This window comes from Salvelinus namaycush, chromosome 1 (genome assembly GCF_016432855.1).
Source record: "Salvelinus namaycush isolate Seneca chromosome 1, SaNama_1.0, whole genome shotgun sequence".
Classification (NCBI taxonomy): domain Eukaryota; kingdom Metazoa; phylum Chordata; class Actinopteri; order Salmoniformes; family Salmonidae; genus Salvelinus; species Salvelinus namaycush.
In genome coordinates, this window is record NC_052307.1 from 72,115,802 (window position 1) to 72,132,576 (window position 16,775).

Here is a 16,775-nt window from a genome sequence, read left to right on the forward strand (position 1 = left end):
AATGACTGGGAACAAAGGCCCTCTGTCTAGAAGTCAGTCTCTCTGTGTGACTAACAGTGAACAGAACCAGCCCACGTCACAGCCAAGCACTAGCTCCTGAGGACTAGGCCTACAACTGGCTGGAGACTAGGGATGGGTGGTATACCATATTTTACTATATACCGGTATTGATGCACGGACCGGTTTGGGTTTTTACTTTACCTTGTAAAGCTATATATTATTGTTTGGTTTGTTAAATGTGTTACGCCACTCTGCCACGTGTAATAATGGCAGTTTACTCCGTTTGCTACTTGAGTCATCTCTCTCCCTCTCTCCTTCCACACACACCGAGCCCCGCATCTTGTCACTCAAGCAGAACCGTTTTTGCACTACCACAAGTCACAACAACCACTTGCAGTGACAGTCTGCATATATCTTACTGTCTGCAAACAGCTAGTTTGTCTTTTCTTAGCAAGTTGTGGCTAAAATAAATTATGTTAGCCGCTAATACTAATCGCTAGTTAGTTGGCTAGCTAGCCAGCTAAATGTACTTAGACAGAGCAAACGTAGCTAGAAAGCTAGCTAATACAGCCTGATACCAGTGCTGGTGTAGGCCTACATCAGCATGTTGTTTGTGCAACGGTATATTCTAAATCAGAGAAGAATTGGTAAATCATAAATATTTTAGCTACATCAAAGCTACAGTAAGAGAAAACATTTAATGTAACATTAATTAGGGTCCACTAGGAAACACTGATCAACACTTTGGTTCCTCCCCTGTCACAATAACCACTCCCTGGCTTTTTCATTTGTTGTTATGTCAAACAACACTGTTTTCAAAGTGCCCACTACATTCCAACTTTTGGTTGAAATTTCATTGAACAGTATAAAACAATCATAACAGACAAAGCTCTATTAAAAACACTTAAAATGTATGTGTTTCCACCCTAGGGTCATGCACTAGTCATAAAGCATGTTTAGAACTAAATTATTCAAAAACCTCAAATATCGTCAAAAATGTTTAACATATTGTGATATGATATTTTGGCCATATTGCCCAGCCCTACTTTATAGTACTGGGGTGAAAAAACATATTATCCATTAATAGTGATAATGTGCATGGCAAAACATTTGCTTGCTATCTCGGCAAGAGGACCAGAGCAGCATTGATCATGGCTGGGCCTCAAGAACAAGACAGAATCCATCCAGCTCTCCATCATTAAAGACAGACGGAAATCCTAATTAGCCACATGCAGTGCAGGCTAGGGACAGACACAGTGCTTCATTTGTCAATCGGGAGGTGCCGGAACAAAATGTGAGCGCGAGAGGGTGGTGATCTAGGGACCTCTGAGGTACCGGAACGCATTACAGAAAGAAGAAAATCACTGTTATAGTAAAGCATTGCATGCATATCATCACATTTGCGTAATGGCATAGAGCAGTAGAGTAAAGGCACTTACAGAAGAAGTTGCACACATGGAGAACATGTTTAGTGGCCTAGGGTCTGGGAAAAAATTGTCATTTCATGCAATTCTACATCATTTTACATGTCCGGAGATTTTGGCAGAATCTTTTTAATGCCGCATTCAAAACATGGGAACTCGGGACTGGGAAATCTCTGACTTCCGACTTCAGTGTGTTCAAGACAACTGGGAACTCTGGGAAAAAACAAGCTCCGAATGGGAAAATTTGATTTGAACGGTCATCCAACTCGGAATTCCAAGTTGGGAACTCTGGCCTCTTTCTAGAGCTCCGACTTTCCGACCTGAAAATCACTGGCGTCATGATTTGACTTAGTTTTTTCCCCAGAGTTCCCAGTTGTCATGAAAGCACCATAATACCGTACAAATGACGGAAATGACAGGCTACTTTGACACTGACAAACTGAGATCAATAAAAATGACCTTGTCTTGAATCCATCAATAGTCCAGGCCTAGGTGTGTGGAGACACATATTGTAGGTTACAATATGAAGAGGAAATGATAGTCCTAAAAGAATTCACTGACTCACCCAATGATGCGCAGCTCACTGGCTGGTGATGGCCGATGCGCTCGTGTCAAAAGCCTCTCTCTCTTGATTTACTTTGTAAACAATAAGTCTATTTGGAAGTTGATTTAATATTTTGGTAGCCTACAAGCAGAACAATTAGTCTTCTCTTTTCAGCAGTAGCCATTTGCTTTCCAATCTGTGTTTTCCAGCGATTCTATTTGAAGTACTGCAAAAGGCATTTTTTTGTCTGCATGCTGTTTATTAACTGACAGATTTCCCGCGCATTCCCAACTGTAGGCTATGCCTTGTTATTGGGCTACATTTCACAGCTAGGCACATTGTTTTTAAAGACGCTGATGTTCCTCTGTGGCTAAATGATATGCTTTCTCATGGTGTACTAGGCTATTCTGAATTATTTCATTTCTTTCTGAACAGACAGCATTAACTCTATAACTTTGGCAAATGTATTTCAATTGATATGGGGTGCTGCAGCTCCTCCAGAACCCTTCGCGCGGCTATGATTCTATAAGGAAATAAATGATGAAGTGCAACACTGGAGAGATCAGCTTTGCAGGCTCATTCATGTCTATCAGAGCAGAGAGGCAGAGAGATCATAGAAAGTGAATCTCGTTCCAGTTCTGTGAGAGACAGAACCGGCACCTCTCCTTTTTGGACTGTTTCGTTGGGCTTATGGTTTGCAAATTAAGCGCTGGACAAACACAGGGCCATGGGGTGAGACAGGGCCAGACACAGGACCAGGGAGTGAGACAGGGCCAGACACAGGACCAGGGAGTGAGACAGGGCCAGACACAGGACCAGGGAGTGAGACAGGGCCAGAGACGGGACCAGGGAGTGAGACAGGGCCAGAGACGGGACCAGGGAGTGAGACAGGGCCAGAGACAGGGAGTGAGACAGTGCCAGAGACAGGACCAGGGGGTGAGACAGGGCCAGAGACAGGAACAGAGACAGGACCAGAGACAGGACCAGGGAGTGAGACAGGGCCAGAGACAGGACCAGGGAGTGAGACAGGGCCAGAGACAGGACCAGGGGGTGAGACAGGGCCAGGAACAGAGACAGAGACAGGACCAGGGGGTGAGACAGGGCCAGAGACAGGACCAGGGGGTGAGACAGGACCAAAGACAGGCAGTGAGACAGGGCCAGAGACAGGCAGTGAGACAGGGCCAGAGACGGGACCAGGGAGTGAGACAGGGCCAGAGATAGGGAGTGAGACAGGACCAGAGACAGGACCATGGGGTGAGACAGGACCAAAGACAGGCAGTGAGACAGGAGCAGAGACAGGCAGTGAGACAGGACTAGGGGGTGAGACAGAGCCAGAGACAGGCAGTGAGACAGGGCCAGAGACAGGCAGTGAGACAGGGCCAGAGACAGGCAGTGAGACAGGACTAGGGGATGAGACAGGGCTAGAGACAGGCAGTGAGACAGGGCCAGAGACAGGCAGTGAGACAGGACTAGGGGGTGAGACAGGGCCAGAGACAGGCAGTGAGACAGGGCCAGAGACAGGCAGTGAGACAGGACTAGGGGATGAGACAGGGCCAGAGACAGGCAGTGAGACAGGACTAGGGGATGAGACAGGGCCAGAGACAGGCAGTGAGACAGGACTAGGGGATGAGACAGGGCTAGAGACAGGCAGTGAGACTAGGACAGGGGGGTGGGCACCACTCTATCCCCTGATGCCCTGCCTGTTCAGCAAACACACTATCTGTTGGCTCTTCACACACCAGTGGACATGAATAGAGCAGTCTACCCATAAGCATCAACACAAGGGTGGATGTTGACACAGACTGTAGGGAAGCTGGGCCCGTTTGCTGGTGTTCCATGTCCCATTTCAATTAGCGGATGGACAAATTGGACAAATTGGCTGCTGGGTCAAAACACCAGTCTCTGCTTGAGTATTTCTACTTGCACATCGTCATCTGCAGATCTTATCACTACAGTGTTAATGCTAAATTGTAATTATTTCGCCTCTATGGCCTATTTATTGCCTTACCTCCCTAATCTTACTACATTTGCACACACTGTTCATAGATTTTTCTATTTTTTTCCTATTGGGTTATTGTCTGTACGTTTGTTTATCCCATGTGTAACTCTGTGTTGTTGTTTTTGTCGCACTGCTTTGCTTTATCTTGGCCAGGTCGCAGTTGTAAATGAGAACGTGTTCTCAACTGGCCTACCTGGTTAAATAAAGGTGAAATAAAAAATGTAATACAAATTCAGCCTACCTGTTAGTCTAAGTGGTAGAGTTGAGCGAGACAGAGCTATGCTGTAGAGACAGGGTAAAGACTTAGCGACTTGTGAATCACCACTCACCGCAGAGTAGCTGTGTGTGTGTGTGTGTGTGTGTGCGCGCGCGCGCATGCGCACTTGTTTACAGTTTACAGAGCCAGTCAGAGGGAGTTCTGATGAGTGCTGAGCTGCATGTGCCAGCACCAGGGCCATGGAAGGGAACAGACACACTGTGCTGCTGCTGATCAGACATGGGTTCAAACACCATTTCAAATCTTTAGCCTGCCTGGAGTTCCAGATGGGTGGGGTTAGTAGTTTTGGGACTATTCTATTGGTTCCATTAATCAAGCACAGTTTAAGTATTTGACATAATATCAAAAAGTATTTGAACCCAGGTCTGACATGAAGTACAGACTGCTGCTGACGGTCCTCTTTGCCTGGCTGTCTGCGTCACTGTGGAGCCAGGCTAAGAGAGGTGTGTGGATGGATGTTGCTATGCTACTGGCCAGCTCTGCTACAGGATCCGCCTTGTGCCTGTCAGAGCCAGAGCAGCACACTAATGCACTCTCTACCTCTCTCTGTGTCTGTCATTAGCCTCCCTCCTTCTCTCTCTCTCTCTCTCTCTCTCTCTCTCTCTCTCTCTCTCTCTCTCTCTCTCTCTCTCTCTCTCTCTCTCTCTCTCTCTCTCTCTCTCTCTCTCTCTCTCTCTCTCTCTCTCTCTCTCTCTCTCTCTCTCTCTCTCTCTCTCTCTCTCTCTCTCTCTCTCTCTCTCTCTCTCTCTCTCCTTCCCAAGCTGTCCCTCACTCACCCTCTCTGTCCATCTCTATCCCCTCTCCCTCCCCCTCCTCTCCCTCTCTCACTCACTCCATCTCTATCCGCTCTCCCTCCCCCCTCTCCCTCACTCCCTCTGTCCATCTCTATCCTCTCTCCCCCCCTCCTCTCCCTCTCTCACTCACTCCCTCTGTCCATCTCTATCCCCTCTCCCTCCTCTCTCTCTCTCACTCCCTCTATCCTCTCTCCCTCTGTCCATCTCTATCCTCTCCCCCCCTCTCCCTCTCTCTCACTCAAAGACACACACACAGAAAACCACAATAGTAACCACCCCCACACTCTATCTAGCCATGTAGTGAGTACAGTGCGCAGCAGCAAGACAGACAGACAGTCAGGCAGTGTCTCTAGCCTCTAGCCTGCCCTGACCCACATCTATAGCCTTGAGTACGCTTAGTTACTGTAAGTCCTGGAGACACTGCTGCCACTATTAATCAGGCCCTGGGACACAGCTAGGCTACTGTAGTTACCTACTGTCTGTCTCTGTCCCAAATGGCACCCTATTCTCTATTTAGTGCACTACTTTTGACCAGGGCTTTGGTCAAATATAGGGAAAAGGGTGCCATTTGGGACATAATACTGGAAGGATAGCTAGAATAGGCTGTATTATTATCATTTAAAGGAGGGCTGAGCCTCCTTCCCCTCCCTCCCTCACTCCCTTCCTCCACCTCCCCCCTGATTGCAGGTGCACCAAATATGCTCATGCTCTTCCAGGGCTAGTTAAACATTACATGGGTGGGTGGCTGGCTGGCGTCTGAGAGGAGTGAAAGCATGGCAAGGCTCTCTCTAGTCTCTACGTCAGTGCAAGAGATTTATCCATTAACGTAGCTGTCACAAATACATGTCTCACTGTCAATTCTTTCCATTAATTTCCAACATAGTTGGAACTGAATAGATAAAACAACCTGGATGAGATGCAGATCTAGATTTAAATGGGAATTAAATGAGAAATAATTTGACAATTCGCTTGTCCAATCCCCTCCTGCCCATGTGGTCAACTATTAGCACCAACAACCACAACTATTCTATACATCCGCAATGTGTATTTCTTCCCCTGTAGTAATACATTAAAGCTGCAATATGTAACTTTTTGAATGACCTGACCAAATTCACATAGAAATGTGACATAGATCTGTCATTCTCATTGAAAGCAAGAAGTCGTACATCTGTTCTATGTGGGCTATTTCTAAGTTTCATTTTTGCGTCTTTTACTTACGGTTTTGTACACCAGCTTCAAACAGCTGAAAATACAATATTTTGGGTTATTGAAAATATATTTCACAGTGGTTTAGATGGTACAATGACTCTACTTGCTTGTTTTGTCACATAAACTGAAATTAGAATTGTAGCAACCAGGAAATGGCGGAGCGATTTCTGCATAGTGCATCTTTAAATAGATGAATGAAGGAGAACTCTGCGGAATCTGGATAACTAGGTACTTCATCCATATCATCCTTTCTGAGTCTGTCAGCATATGTCAGCCTAGCCAGCCTCAGACTGAATGCAAGTGTTAATGGCCCAGTGGGTTTACCTGTTTCTTGTAGTCCATGGATATGGAGATCCTGTCTTCCTCCTTCATCTCTTCTTCTTCCTCTCCCTTTCCATTCCTCTCTCCATCCCCACCATTGGTCCAGGAACAGTTGGAGTCGTGGTGGTCGTGCTGACTGAGGGCAGCCTCCAGCTGAGGCAGCAGCTCATCAGCCAGCAGGTCCGGAGCCTCCAGGCCCTCAAAGCCCCCTCCTTGGGCCTCCACCTCCCCTTGCAGCCCTGCCAGGCTAACCTCTAGAGACACGTAGCCGTTAGTGGTAGTGGTGCTGGCCGGAGGTCTGGTAACTTCCAAGTTAGATCCACAGTTCTGGGGCTGGTGCTGGTCTGGAACGAGCTGGCTGACTGCACTGGGGTAGCAGCTCATGGCCTGGCCAAACATCTCAGATGAGTCGTAGTTCCCTAAGGTCTGCCTGGAGCAGCGCAGAGCCCGGAAGGGACATTCGTCCTCAGCCTGGCTGACTGGGACCTGCTTGGGCTGATGATGCTGAGTCATCCCTGGAACAGACGAAAACGCACATCCAGCTCCCACGAGAGAGAGTTCCGGCACTGAGGAGGGCAGGGGAGTGGTGGTGGTGATCATGGACACTGGGGCTAAAGAGAGAGGCTGGCTCAGGCTGGAGGTGCCAGGCTGTCCCTGGCCAGGGAAGGAGTACTGGGAGGGAGGGTAGGCGGTGGTGGAGCTCACTGAGCAGGAGGACAGGGTGTGAGCCATGGGGGAGCAGGTCTGCATGGAGAAGGACATGCTAGAGCCCTCTGGCCCTACCCCAGGAAAGGCCCCCTGAGTCCCCTGCACCAGCTGGTAGCCACCCTGCTGTGGTGGGGTTCCAGCCAGCGAGGCATTGGGGGTTTCCACATTAGCTTTGGCCAGAGCCCCTGAGTTAGGCACAGCCCTGGAGTGGAACTGGGTCCCCCCGGTGGTAAGCTGCTGGTTGTGGGGAGCTGGCTGTTGGTTGGCCTGGTGGAAGGGGAAGCTGTGGTGTTGCTGGGGCAGAGACTGAGGGTTCACTACCTGTTGATGAAGGTGCTGCTGCTGCCGCTGGTTCAGAAGCTGGTGTTGCTGCTGTAACTGCTGCACTTGTTGTTGCTGAAGTTGTTGTTGACAAGGGTGGTGCTGCTGCTGTGGCTGTTGCTGTCGGAGGTGATGCTGTTGGTTGTGGAGTTGCTGCTGCTGTTGTTGATGTAGTTGTTGTTGTTGCTGGGGCACTGAGTGGTAGAGGTTCCCGTTCTGGTCCTGGTTGCCCCACATGGGGCTGCTGTTGGAAAACAACGCGTTGGATTGGGGTGCCTGACCAATTGAGCGTCCATGGAACTGGGTATTCTGTGCTGCTATCATCCCTCCACCACCCACACCCTCAGAGCCAGCGAAGGGCTGTACCATGGAGTTCTGAGCCTTCATGCCCGGAAAATGCCCCATCTGCTGTCCATAAGTCATGCTCTGTTGGGTGGAGGAGGGCATGGAGGTGGGGATCATCCCAGGTTGTTTCCCTGCCCCCATCGGCTCCACCTGTAGGGGCTCAAAGCCTGCGCTGAGGTTGAGCTCATCCACCAGCGAGGGTCCAGGGGGGAAGCCCTCCTCAGCCAACCCGTCCAGCCCTCCCACAAACAGGTTGGGGTCGTCAAAGAAGTCCATGATGGGATCTGTCATGGCCAAGGGGCCAGGGTCAGTCTTCCGGAGACCAGTCCCCCACGTTGGACCTCTGCTGGGTTCTAGCTGGTGCTGAGGAGCGTCACGTGTTACTGAGCTACAGTATGTCCATCACAGACTGGCTCTGGAGAGAAATACGAAGACAAAACCTCAAGTCAGATTTAACAGAGAGAAGAAAAACATGCATCTTTAAACATGTCTCGTTCATACTGAGCTGTGTGTGGGCTGCACAATAAAGACATTTTCAGTTGTCAAATAGATTTTATGCAATTTAGCCCGTCTCTTTTTGATGTTCATCCTGTGTTTTTCAAATCAATACACTTCTAGTTGTTTTCAAGATCTCCATACACCTCTACCTCATATACACTACAATAAGCAATTTATTACCATAACAGACGCTCTCAGCCACGTAAACGTCATCAGTGAAAACAGCGGCTGCCAAAAAGCCAAGTAATGGCTAGGTCAGACAGGCCTGGGATAAATTTGGCACCGTCAATTATCTCTGGTTGGCAGCAGGTAGTTGTGTGGTAACGCATCTGATCTGATCTAAACTGAACCAACTGCCAGACAGACCAGCAGCCAGGTGCCTCTAGTCTTCCTCGGTTCAAAGCCCCCTGATCCGATCAGCCTCAGCCCTGTGACTGTGCTGTGCCTGCTATCTACCGAGCCGTCTGTCTGCTAGTAGCTACTGAATGTGTGGGAGGAAGGTGCAGACAGACAGATAGACAGCTGATGCTGTTTGTGTCAACAGCCAGGGAGGTTGGCTCAGGATGCATCTAGCCACAGACCAATGACCAATAGAAGATGACGGAACACTTTTGTTAGTCAAGACCTGCTGACTCATACTCACCACACACACTCACCTCACTACAAACACTTTGACATGTTCTGAATGTACAGTCATGGCTCTCACAAGTCTTCTGATACAGAGGGGGGGCATACAACTGAGATCCAATGCTTCAACCACAACTCGTGAACCTCTGCTAAGGTTAAGTGGGGTAGTGGGTAGGCTTGGGCAGTATACCAGGGTATTTGGAAATAGCCACGGGATGGTTTTTCATTACCGTTAACTATTTATTTCAAGTTTTTCTATATATTTTAATATTTGTAGCTACTTTGTAAGTAAATACTTTCAGTCAACTTGGGCAATATGTTAGAAGATAAAGCGTTCTTCATTTCACTTGTCACATTATTTTACATTATGAAGCTCACCGTAGTTCCCCAGAACAGTTGAGCCAGTCATGTGTTTGCTTGTAAATGGCACAAAGCAGGAGCAGGTGAGTCGAGCTGTGTATTGACAGGGGTTGAGTTTTAAATTGAAAGTCAAGTGTTTTTTTTGCTTCAATAGAGTGATCAGGGACGTGCAACTATAGTTTTCCTTCACATTAAATATATTACTGCAACACATTCGTCAGAATATAGCTTCATTTTCATCAGATGACAACAGAAGAGAAACGCTATTAGGCTGGCAGCCACACAAGTAGGCTAAATGAGCTTACAATGAACATGCAAGGTATTTTTTTGCAAAAACAATGCATGGCCATCATATTTCTGTTTATTATAGAAAGAATGTAGCTAGCTACATTTCCTAATGTTTTTCTTAAAGTTAATCTGGAGAAAAGCACCACAGAAAAGTAGCTACATCAGAACGCTGTCTGCTGATAGAATGCTCTTAGCGAATTCTCTTCCAAGTGGAGAAGTGCAACTGAAGCACAAAATTAGTCTGATGCCAAGTAGAAATTACGGAGCATTTTAGATTTGCGTTTACAAAATGCAGCAATATATTTCTTATGCGTTTTATCTTTTCTTCCTGCATGGAAAAGCGAAGAATTCTGCATTAACGTGACCCCTAAGTTTAACTTGATGGTTATCTAAGTAAGTGACAAAATTAATAAGGTGACGGGGCATCCATCATATTGTGTTGGCTTTCTGCCGTGTTTGAAAAGTCAAAGCCCTTTGGATGAGTTATCTGTACAGCTGCCACTGCTGTCTTTTGATTTCCTTGTGTTTTTTTCTCCTCTCCGTTCTCGGCCTGTCTTCTTCTCTAAGCAGAGCAAGCAGGCCTGTTGCCCTAGAGACTCCAGACTCCACACAGATACAGCACGTACACATGCTGCTCCAGAACCAGTACTGTTTATTGCACAATGTATCTCGTTCACATTCGTTTGTAAATGTCCAAACTCACAAAAAATTCAGTAGCTCTTACATATAGATGTATAACTTTATAACTGGGCTGCCTGTCTTTGCAATATTTTTTTTTCCATTTGCGCTTGTTAGCATATTTAGCTAGCAGCCTCCATGGTAAAACCGTACATCTCGGGATGAGAGAAGGACGATATGAAGATATGAAAATCTGCATACTGCCCAACCCTAGTAGTGGGTCTGTCCCTGGCTATGATGAAACCTTACTTTTTACTCATTGTTACAAAGGCCCAGTATGCCATATGACACAAGCACACAACCAAGACAATACACAAGATTCATACAGGAAGCTTCAAGACTTAACCCTAACCTGGTTACTGTGAATCATTAATGTAGCCTTACTCATCTTCATAAATGACAGGTGTTATGGAATGGAGGTCCAGCACAACATGGACAGCTATAGCAGTTAGAACTGTGTTTAACAGGAGCACCAGATAGCAGGGGCCAGATCATATCCCATGCCCAGCTCTTGGCTATACTAGAGCTCTGTTCTCGTGTGACTAGCAGCCAGCCCAGGAGTAGGAGAGTATTCTCTTCTCTTGCAACACAGACCTACATCTGAGGGCAGGCTAGGCATGAAAAGAGAACTCCCATTGCTCTCAGCCACTTAGCAGGGCTCTATTGTAACTGACAATGAGCAGAATGGCCAGGCCTAATTCTCCCAAACAGACAGGAAAATCTGATCACTCAATTAGAGGTAACATCAGACCAGAATCCTACCCGGGCCGCTCAATGAACTGAATGAGTAATCAGAGGTAGGTTAGGTAGCTTATCTGAGCAGCATAGTTTTTCCTGCTGCTGATTCTTCGTCTTGTATTAGTTGGGACCAATAATGAACTGTAGAACCTAAGCTATATGATGTACAATACAACCGGTTATAGACTGTCTATGGTTGAGACTAGGGCTGTCCCACACTAAATAATAGCTTGGTCGACCGAAAGTCGTAATTATTAAACGTGTATTTTTCCATATATAGACACACCCAATGTATTTTAATAAAATCAACTATATATGCATTGAGCTTGTCTGATGCTTTAAGAGCAGTTTTTGATTAAATAAGACACAAATGACTCGAGGGAGCCAGAGATGAAGATAATCAGAAGAAGAAAAACTTAACCTGACCATCCTCCTCCCGCTCCTACTGGCTTTCGCAGATTCTGCCGCTACTCTCCTGAAGTTGCCGGTAATAGGCTACACGAGTCGGTAACCTTTCTGAATTGAAATGTCATTTTATCTTACAATTTCTACTGACCTGCATGCCAGTTATGGTTTTTTGATTACAAGATGGCACCAGGAGGAGATGGCCGCCGTTTTACGGTCTCCTAAACAATTCTGCTATTATGTGGTTCTTTTCACGATATTTGTAAATTATTTTGTACATAATGTTTCTGCAACCGTAACTTACGGCAGAAAAGAGCGTCTGGATATCAGGACAGCGATCACTCGGATTAGACAAAGATTTTTTCAACACCAACAAGCAGGACTCACAGGATATTCTCCAAACACCCCACAGGGCAGACATCCCAATTATTCGCAAAAGGAAGCGACGCAGAGGACGAAGAGTCGGATGCCTCGTCCGGACCTGCAGAAGGCGAGTAGGAAAGCTGCCGTTACCGTCAATATTACTCGCCAACGTGCAATCATTGGACAATAAACTAGACGAGGTACGATCACGAATATCCTACCAACGGAACATCAAAAACTGTAATATCCTATGTTTCACGGAATCGTGGCTGAATGACGACATGGATATTCAGCTAGCGGGATATACGCTGCACCGGCAGGATAGAACAACAAGACGTGAGACGAGAGGGGCGTTCTGTGCATATTTGTAAACAACAGCTGGTGCACGAAATCTAAGGAAGTCTCTAGATTTTGCTCGCCTGAAGTAGAGTATATTGTGATAAATTGCAGGCCACACTACTTGCCTAGAGAGTTTTCAGCTATACTTTTCGTGGCTGTTTATTTACCACCACAAACAGATTCTGGCACTAAGACCCCACTCAGTCAGCTGTATAAGGAAATAAGCAAACAGGAAACCACTCACCCAGAGGCGGCGCTCCTAGTGGCCGAAGACTTTAATGCAGGGAAACTTAAATCAGTTCTACCAAATCTCTATCAACATGTTAAATGTGCAACCAGAGGGAAGAAAATTCTAGATCACCTGTACTCCACACACAGACGCGTACAAAGATCTCCCTCGCCCTCCATTTGGTAAATCCGACTACAACTCTATCCTCCTGATTCCTGCTTACAAGCAAAAATTAAAGCAGGAAGCACCAGTGACTTGGTCTATAAAAAAATGGTCAGATGAAGCAGATGCTAAACTACAGGACTGTTTTGCTATCACAGACTGGAACATGTTCCGAGATTCTTCCGATGACATTGAGGAATACACCACATCAGTCACTGGCTTTATCAATAAGTGCATTGAGGACGTCGTCCCCACAGTGACAGTACGTACATACCCCAACCAGAAGCCATGGATTACAGGCAACATTCGCACTGAGCTAAAGGGTAGAGCTGCGGCTTTCAAGGTGCGGGACTCTAACCCGGAACCTTACAAGAAATCCCGCTATGCCCTGCGACGAACCATCAAACAGGCAAAGCGTCAATACAGGCCTAAGATTGAATCATACTACACCGGCTCCGAACGCTCGTTGGATGTGGCAGGGCTTGCAAACTATTACAGACTACAAAGGGAAGCACAGCCGCGAGCTGCCCAGTGACACAAGCCTACCAGACGAGCTAAATCACTTCTATGCTCGCTTTGAGGCAAGCAACACTGAGGCATGCATGAGAGCATCAGCTGTTCCAGACGACTGTGTGATCACTCTCTCTGTAGCCGACGTGAGTAAGACCTTTAAACAGGTCAACATACACAAGGCTGTGGGGCCAGACGGATTACCAGGACGTGTGCTCCGGGCATGTGCTGACCAACTGGCAGGTGTCTTCACTGACATTTTCAACATGTCCCTGATTGAGTCTGTAATACCAACATGCTTCAAGCAGACCACCATAGTCCCTGTGCCCAAGAACACAAAGGCAACCTGCCTAAATGACTACAGACCCGTAGCACTCACATCCGTAGCCATGAAGTGCTTTGAAAGGCTGGTAATGGCTCACATCAACACCATTATCCCAGAAACCCTAGACCCACTCCAATTTGCATACCGCCAAACAGATCCACAGATGATGCAATCTCTATTGCACTCCACACTGCCCTTTCCCACCTGGACAAAAGGAACACCTATGTGAGAATGCTATTCATTGACTACAGCTCAGCGTTCAACACCATAGTACCCTCAAAGCTCATCACTAAGCTAAGGAACCTGGGACTAAACACCTCCCTCTGCAACTGGATCCTGGACTTCCTGATGTGCCGCCCCCAGGTGGTGAGGGTAGGTAGCAACACATCTGCCATGCTGATCCTCAACACTGGAGCTCCCCAGAGGTGCGTGCTCAGCCCTCTCCTGTACTCCCTGTTCACCCACAACTGCATGGCCAGGCACGACTCCAACACCATCATTAAGTTTGCAGACGACACAACAGTGGTAGGCCTGATCACCAACAATGACGAGACAGCCTATAAGGAGGAGGTTAGAGACCTGGCCGGGTGGGCACTGGGCAGCTCGCGGCTGTGCTTCCCTTCCCAGGTGCTTCTACACCTACATTGCTTGCTGTTTGGGGTTTTATGCTGGGTTTCTGTACAGCACTTTGAGATATCAGCTGATGTACGAAGGGCTATATAAATAAATTTGATTTGGTGCCAGAATAACAACCTATCCCTCAACGTAACCAAGACTAAGGAGATGATTGTGGACTACAGGAAAAGGAGCACCGAGCACGTCCCCATTCTCATCGACGGGGCTGTAGTGGAGCAGGTTGAGAGCTTCAAATTCCTTGGTGTCCACATCAACAACAAACTAGAATGGTCCAAACACACCAAGACAGTCGTGAAGAGGGCACGACAAAGCCTATTCCCCCTCAGGAAACTAAAAAGATTTGGCATGGGTCCTGAGATCCTCAAAAGAATCTACAGCTGCAACATCGAGAGCATCCTGACCGGTTGCATCACTGCCTGGTACGGCAATTGCTAGGCCTCCGACCGCAAGTCACTTCAGAGGGTAGTGCGTACGGCCCAGTACATCACTGGGGTTAAGCTGCCTGTCATCCAGGACCTCTACACCAGGCGGTGTCAGAGGAAGGCCCTAAAAATTGTCAAAGACCCCAGCCACCCCAGTCATAGACTGTTCTCTCTACTACCGCATGGCAAGCGGTACCGGAGTGCCAAATCTAGGACAAAAAGGCTTCTCAACAGTTTTTACCACCAAGCCATAAGACTCCTGAACAGGTAACCAAATGGTTACCCGGACTATTTGCATTGTGTGCCCCACCCCCCCAACCCCTCTTTTACGCTGCTGCTACTCTCTGTTTATCTTATATGCATTGTCACTTTAACTATACATTCATTTACATACTACCTCAATTGGCCCGACCAACCAGTGCTCCCGCACATTGGCTAACCGGGCTATCTGCATTGTGTCCCTCCACCCGTCAACCCCTCTTTTACGCTACTGCTACTCTCTGTTCATCATATATGCATAGTCACTTTAACCATACCTACATGTACATACTACCTCAATAAGCCTGACTAACCGGTGTCTGTATATAGCCTTGCTACTCTTATTTTCAAATGTATTTTTACTGTTGTTTTATTTCTTTACTTACCTACACACACACACACACCTTTTTTTCGCACTATTGGTTATAGCCTTTAAGTAAGCATTTCACTGTAAGGTCTACACCTGTTGTATTCTGCGCACGTGACAAATAAACTTTGATTTGAACAAATACAAGTAACAATGGAGGTGAAGGCATGGTTGGATACTGTAGGCTAAATGCTTTAGGCATAAAGAGAGACAACAGGTTAGAGAACCAATGTAGCTGTCAGTCAGACCTGTCTGCCTGCTCAAGCGAATGGGATAACTTTTGACAATGTACAAGGTTAACAGATTAAGCTAGCAGGCTGCTTATAACTTTAGTTTTGGGCAACAGGGTTCGGTAGCTGGCTAGCTAGTTATTTCAATAGGAGAACAACAAGGATTCCTTAATCATTGTTAAGAATATTGAAAATGACTGCAGTTTCTACTGGTCAATGTTTTCAGGCTGGTTGGATTGGTGCTAGCTAGGTACCAAGCTAAAGCTAGCTAGCTAACCCAGAAGTTTCTAATAACGTCTGTATCTAAGAAACAGTTGAAGTCGGAAGTTTACATACGCCTTAGCCAAATACATTTAAACACAGTTTTTCACAATTCCTGACATTTAATCCTAGTAAAACTTCCCTGTCTAAGGTCAGTTAGGATCACCACTTCATTTTAAGAATGTGAAATGTCAGAATAATAGTAGAGATATTGATATAGTTCAGCTTTTATTTCTTTCATCACATTCCCAGTGGGTCAGAAGTTTACATACACTCAATTAGTATTTGGTAGCATTGCCTTTAAATTGTTTAACTTGGGTCAAACGTTTCAGGTAGACTTCCACAAGCTTCCCACAATAAGTTGGGTGAACTTTGGCCCATTCCTGCTGACAGAGCTGGTGTAACTGAGTCAGGTTTGTAGGCCTCCTTGCTCGCACACGCTTTTTCAGTTCTGCCCACAAATTTTCTAAAGGATTGAGGTCAGGGCTTTGTGATGGCAACCCCAATACCTTGACTTTGTTGTCCTTAAGCCATTTTGCCACAACTTTGGGAGTATCTTTGGGGTCATCGTCCATTTGGAAGACCCATTTGCAACCAAGCTTTAACTTCCTGACTGATGTCTTGAGATGTTGCTTCAATATATCCACAATTTTCCTACCTCATGATGCCATCTATTTTGTGAAGTGCACCAGTCCCTCCTGCAGCAAAGCACCCCCACAACATGATGCTGCCACCCCCGTGCTTCACGGTTGGGATGGTGTTCTTCGGCTTGCAAGCCTCTCCCTTTTTCCTCCATACATAACGATGGTCATTATGGCCAAACAGTTCTATTTTTGTTTCATCAGACCAGAGGACATTTCTCCAAAACGTACAATCTTTGTCCTCATGTGCACTTGCAAACTGCAGTCTGGCTTGTTTATGGAGGTTTTGGAGCAGTGGCTTCTTCCTTGCTGAGTGGCCTTTCAAGTTATGTCGATATAGGACTCGTTTTACTGTGGATATAGATACTTTTGTACCGGTTTCCTCCAGCATCTTCACAAGGTCCTTTGCTGTTGTTCTGGGATTGATTAGCACTTTTCGCACCAAAGTACGTTCATCTCTAGGAGACAGAACGCGTCTCCTTCCTGAGCGGTATGG

At 46.7% G+C, this 16,775-nt stretch overlaps 1 protein-coding gene across 1 annotated transcript in view; it reads right to left on the minus strand.

The window, feature by feature from the left end:
* Window positions 1–16,775, minus strand: part of LOC120048327 (chromodomain-helicase-DNA-binding protein 9-like) — a 118,996-nt gene that overhangs the window by 98,586 nt on the left and 3,635 nt on the right. The window contains exon 2 of the mRNA XM_038994220.1: window positions 6,572–8,357. Coding sequence (XP_038850148.1) covers window positions 6,572–8,233 — 1,662 coding nt within the window. The 5' untranslated portion in view covers window positions 8,234–8,357. The remainder of the gene's footprint in view (window positions 1–6,571; window positions 8,358–16,775) is intronic.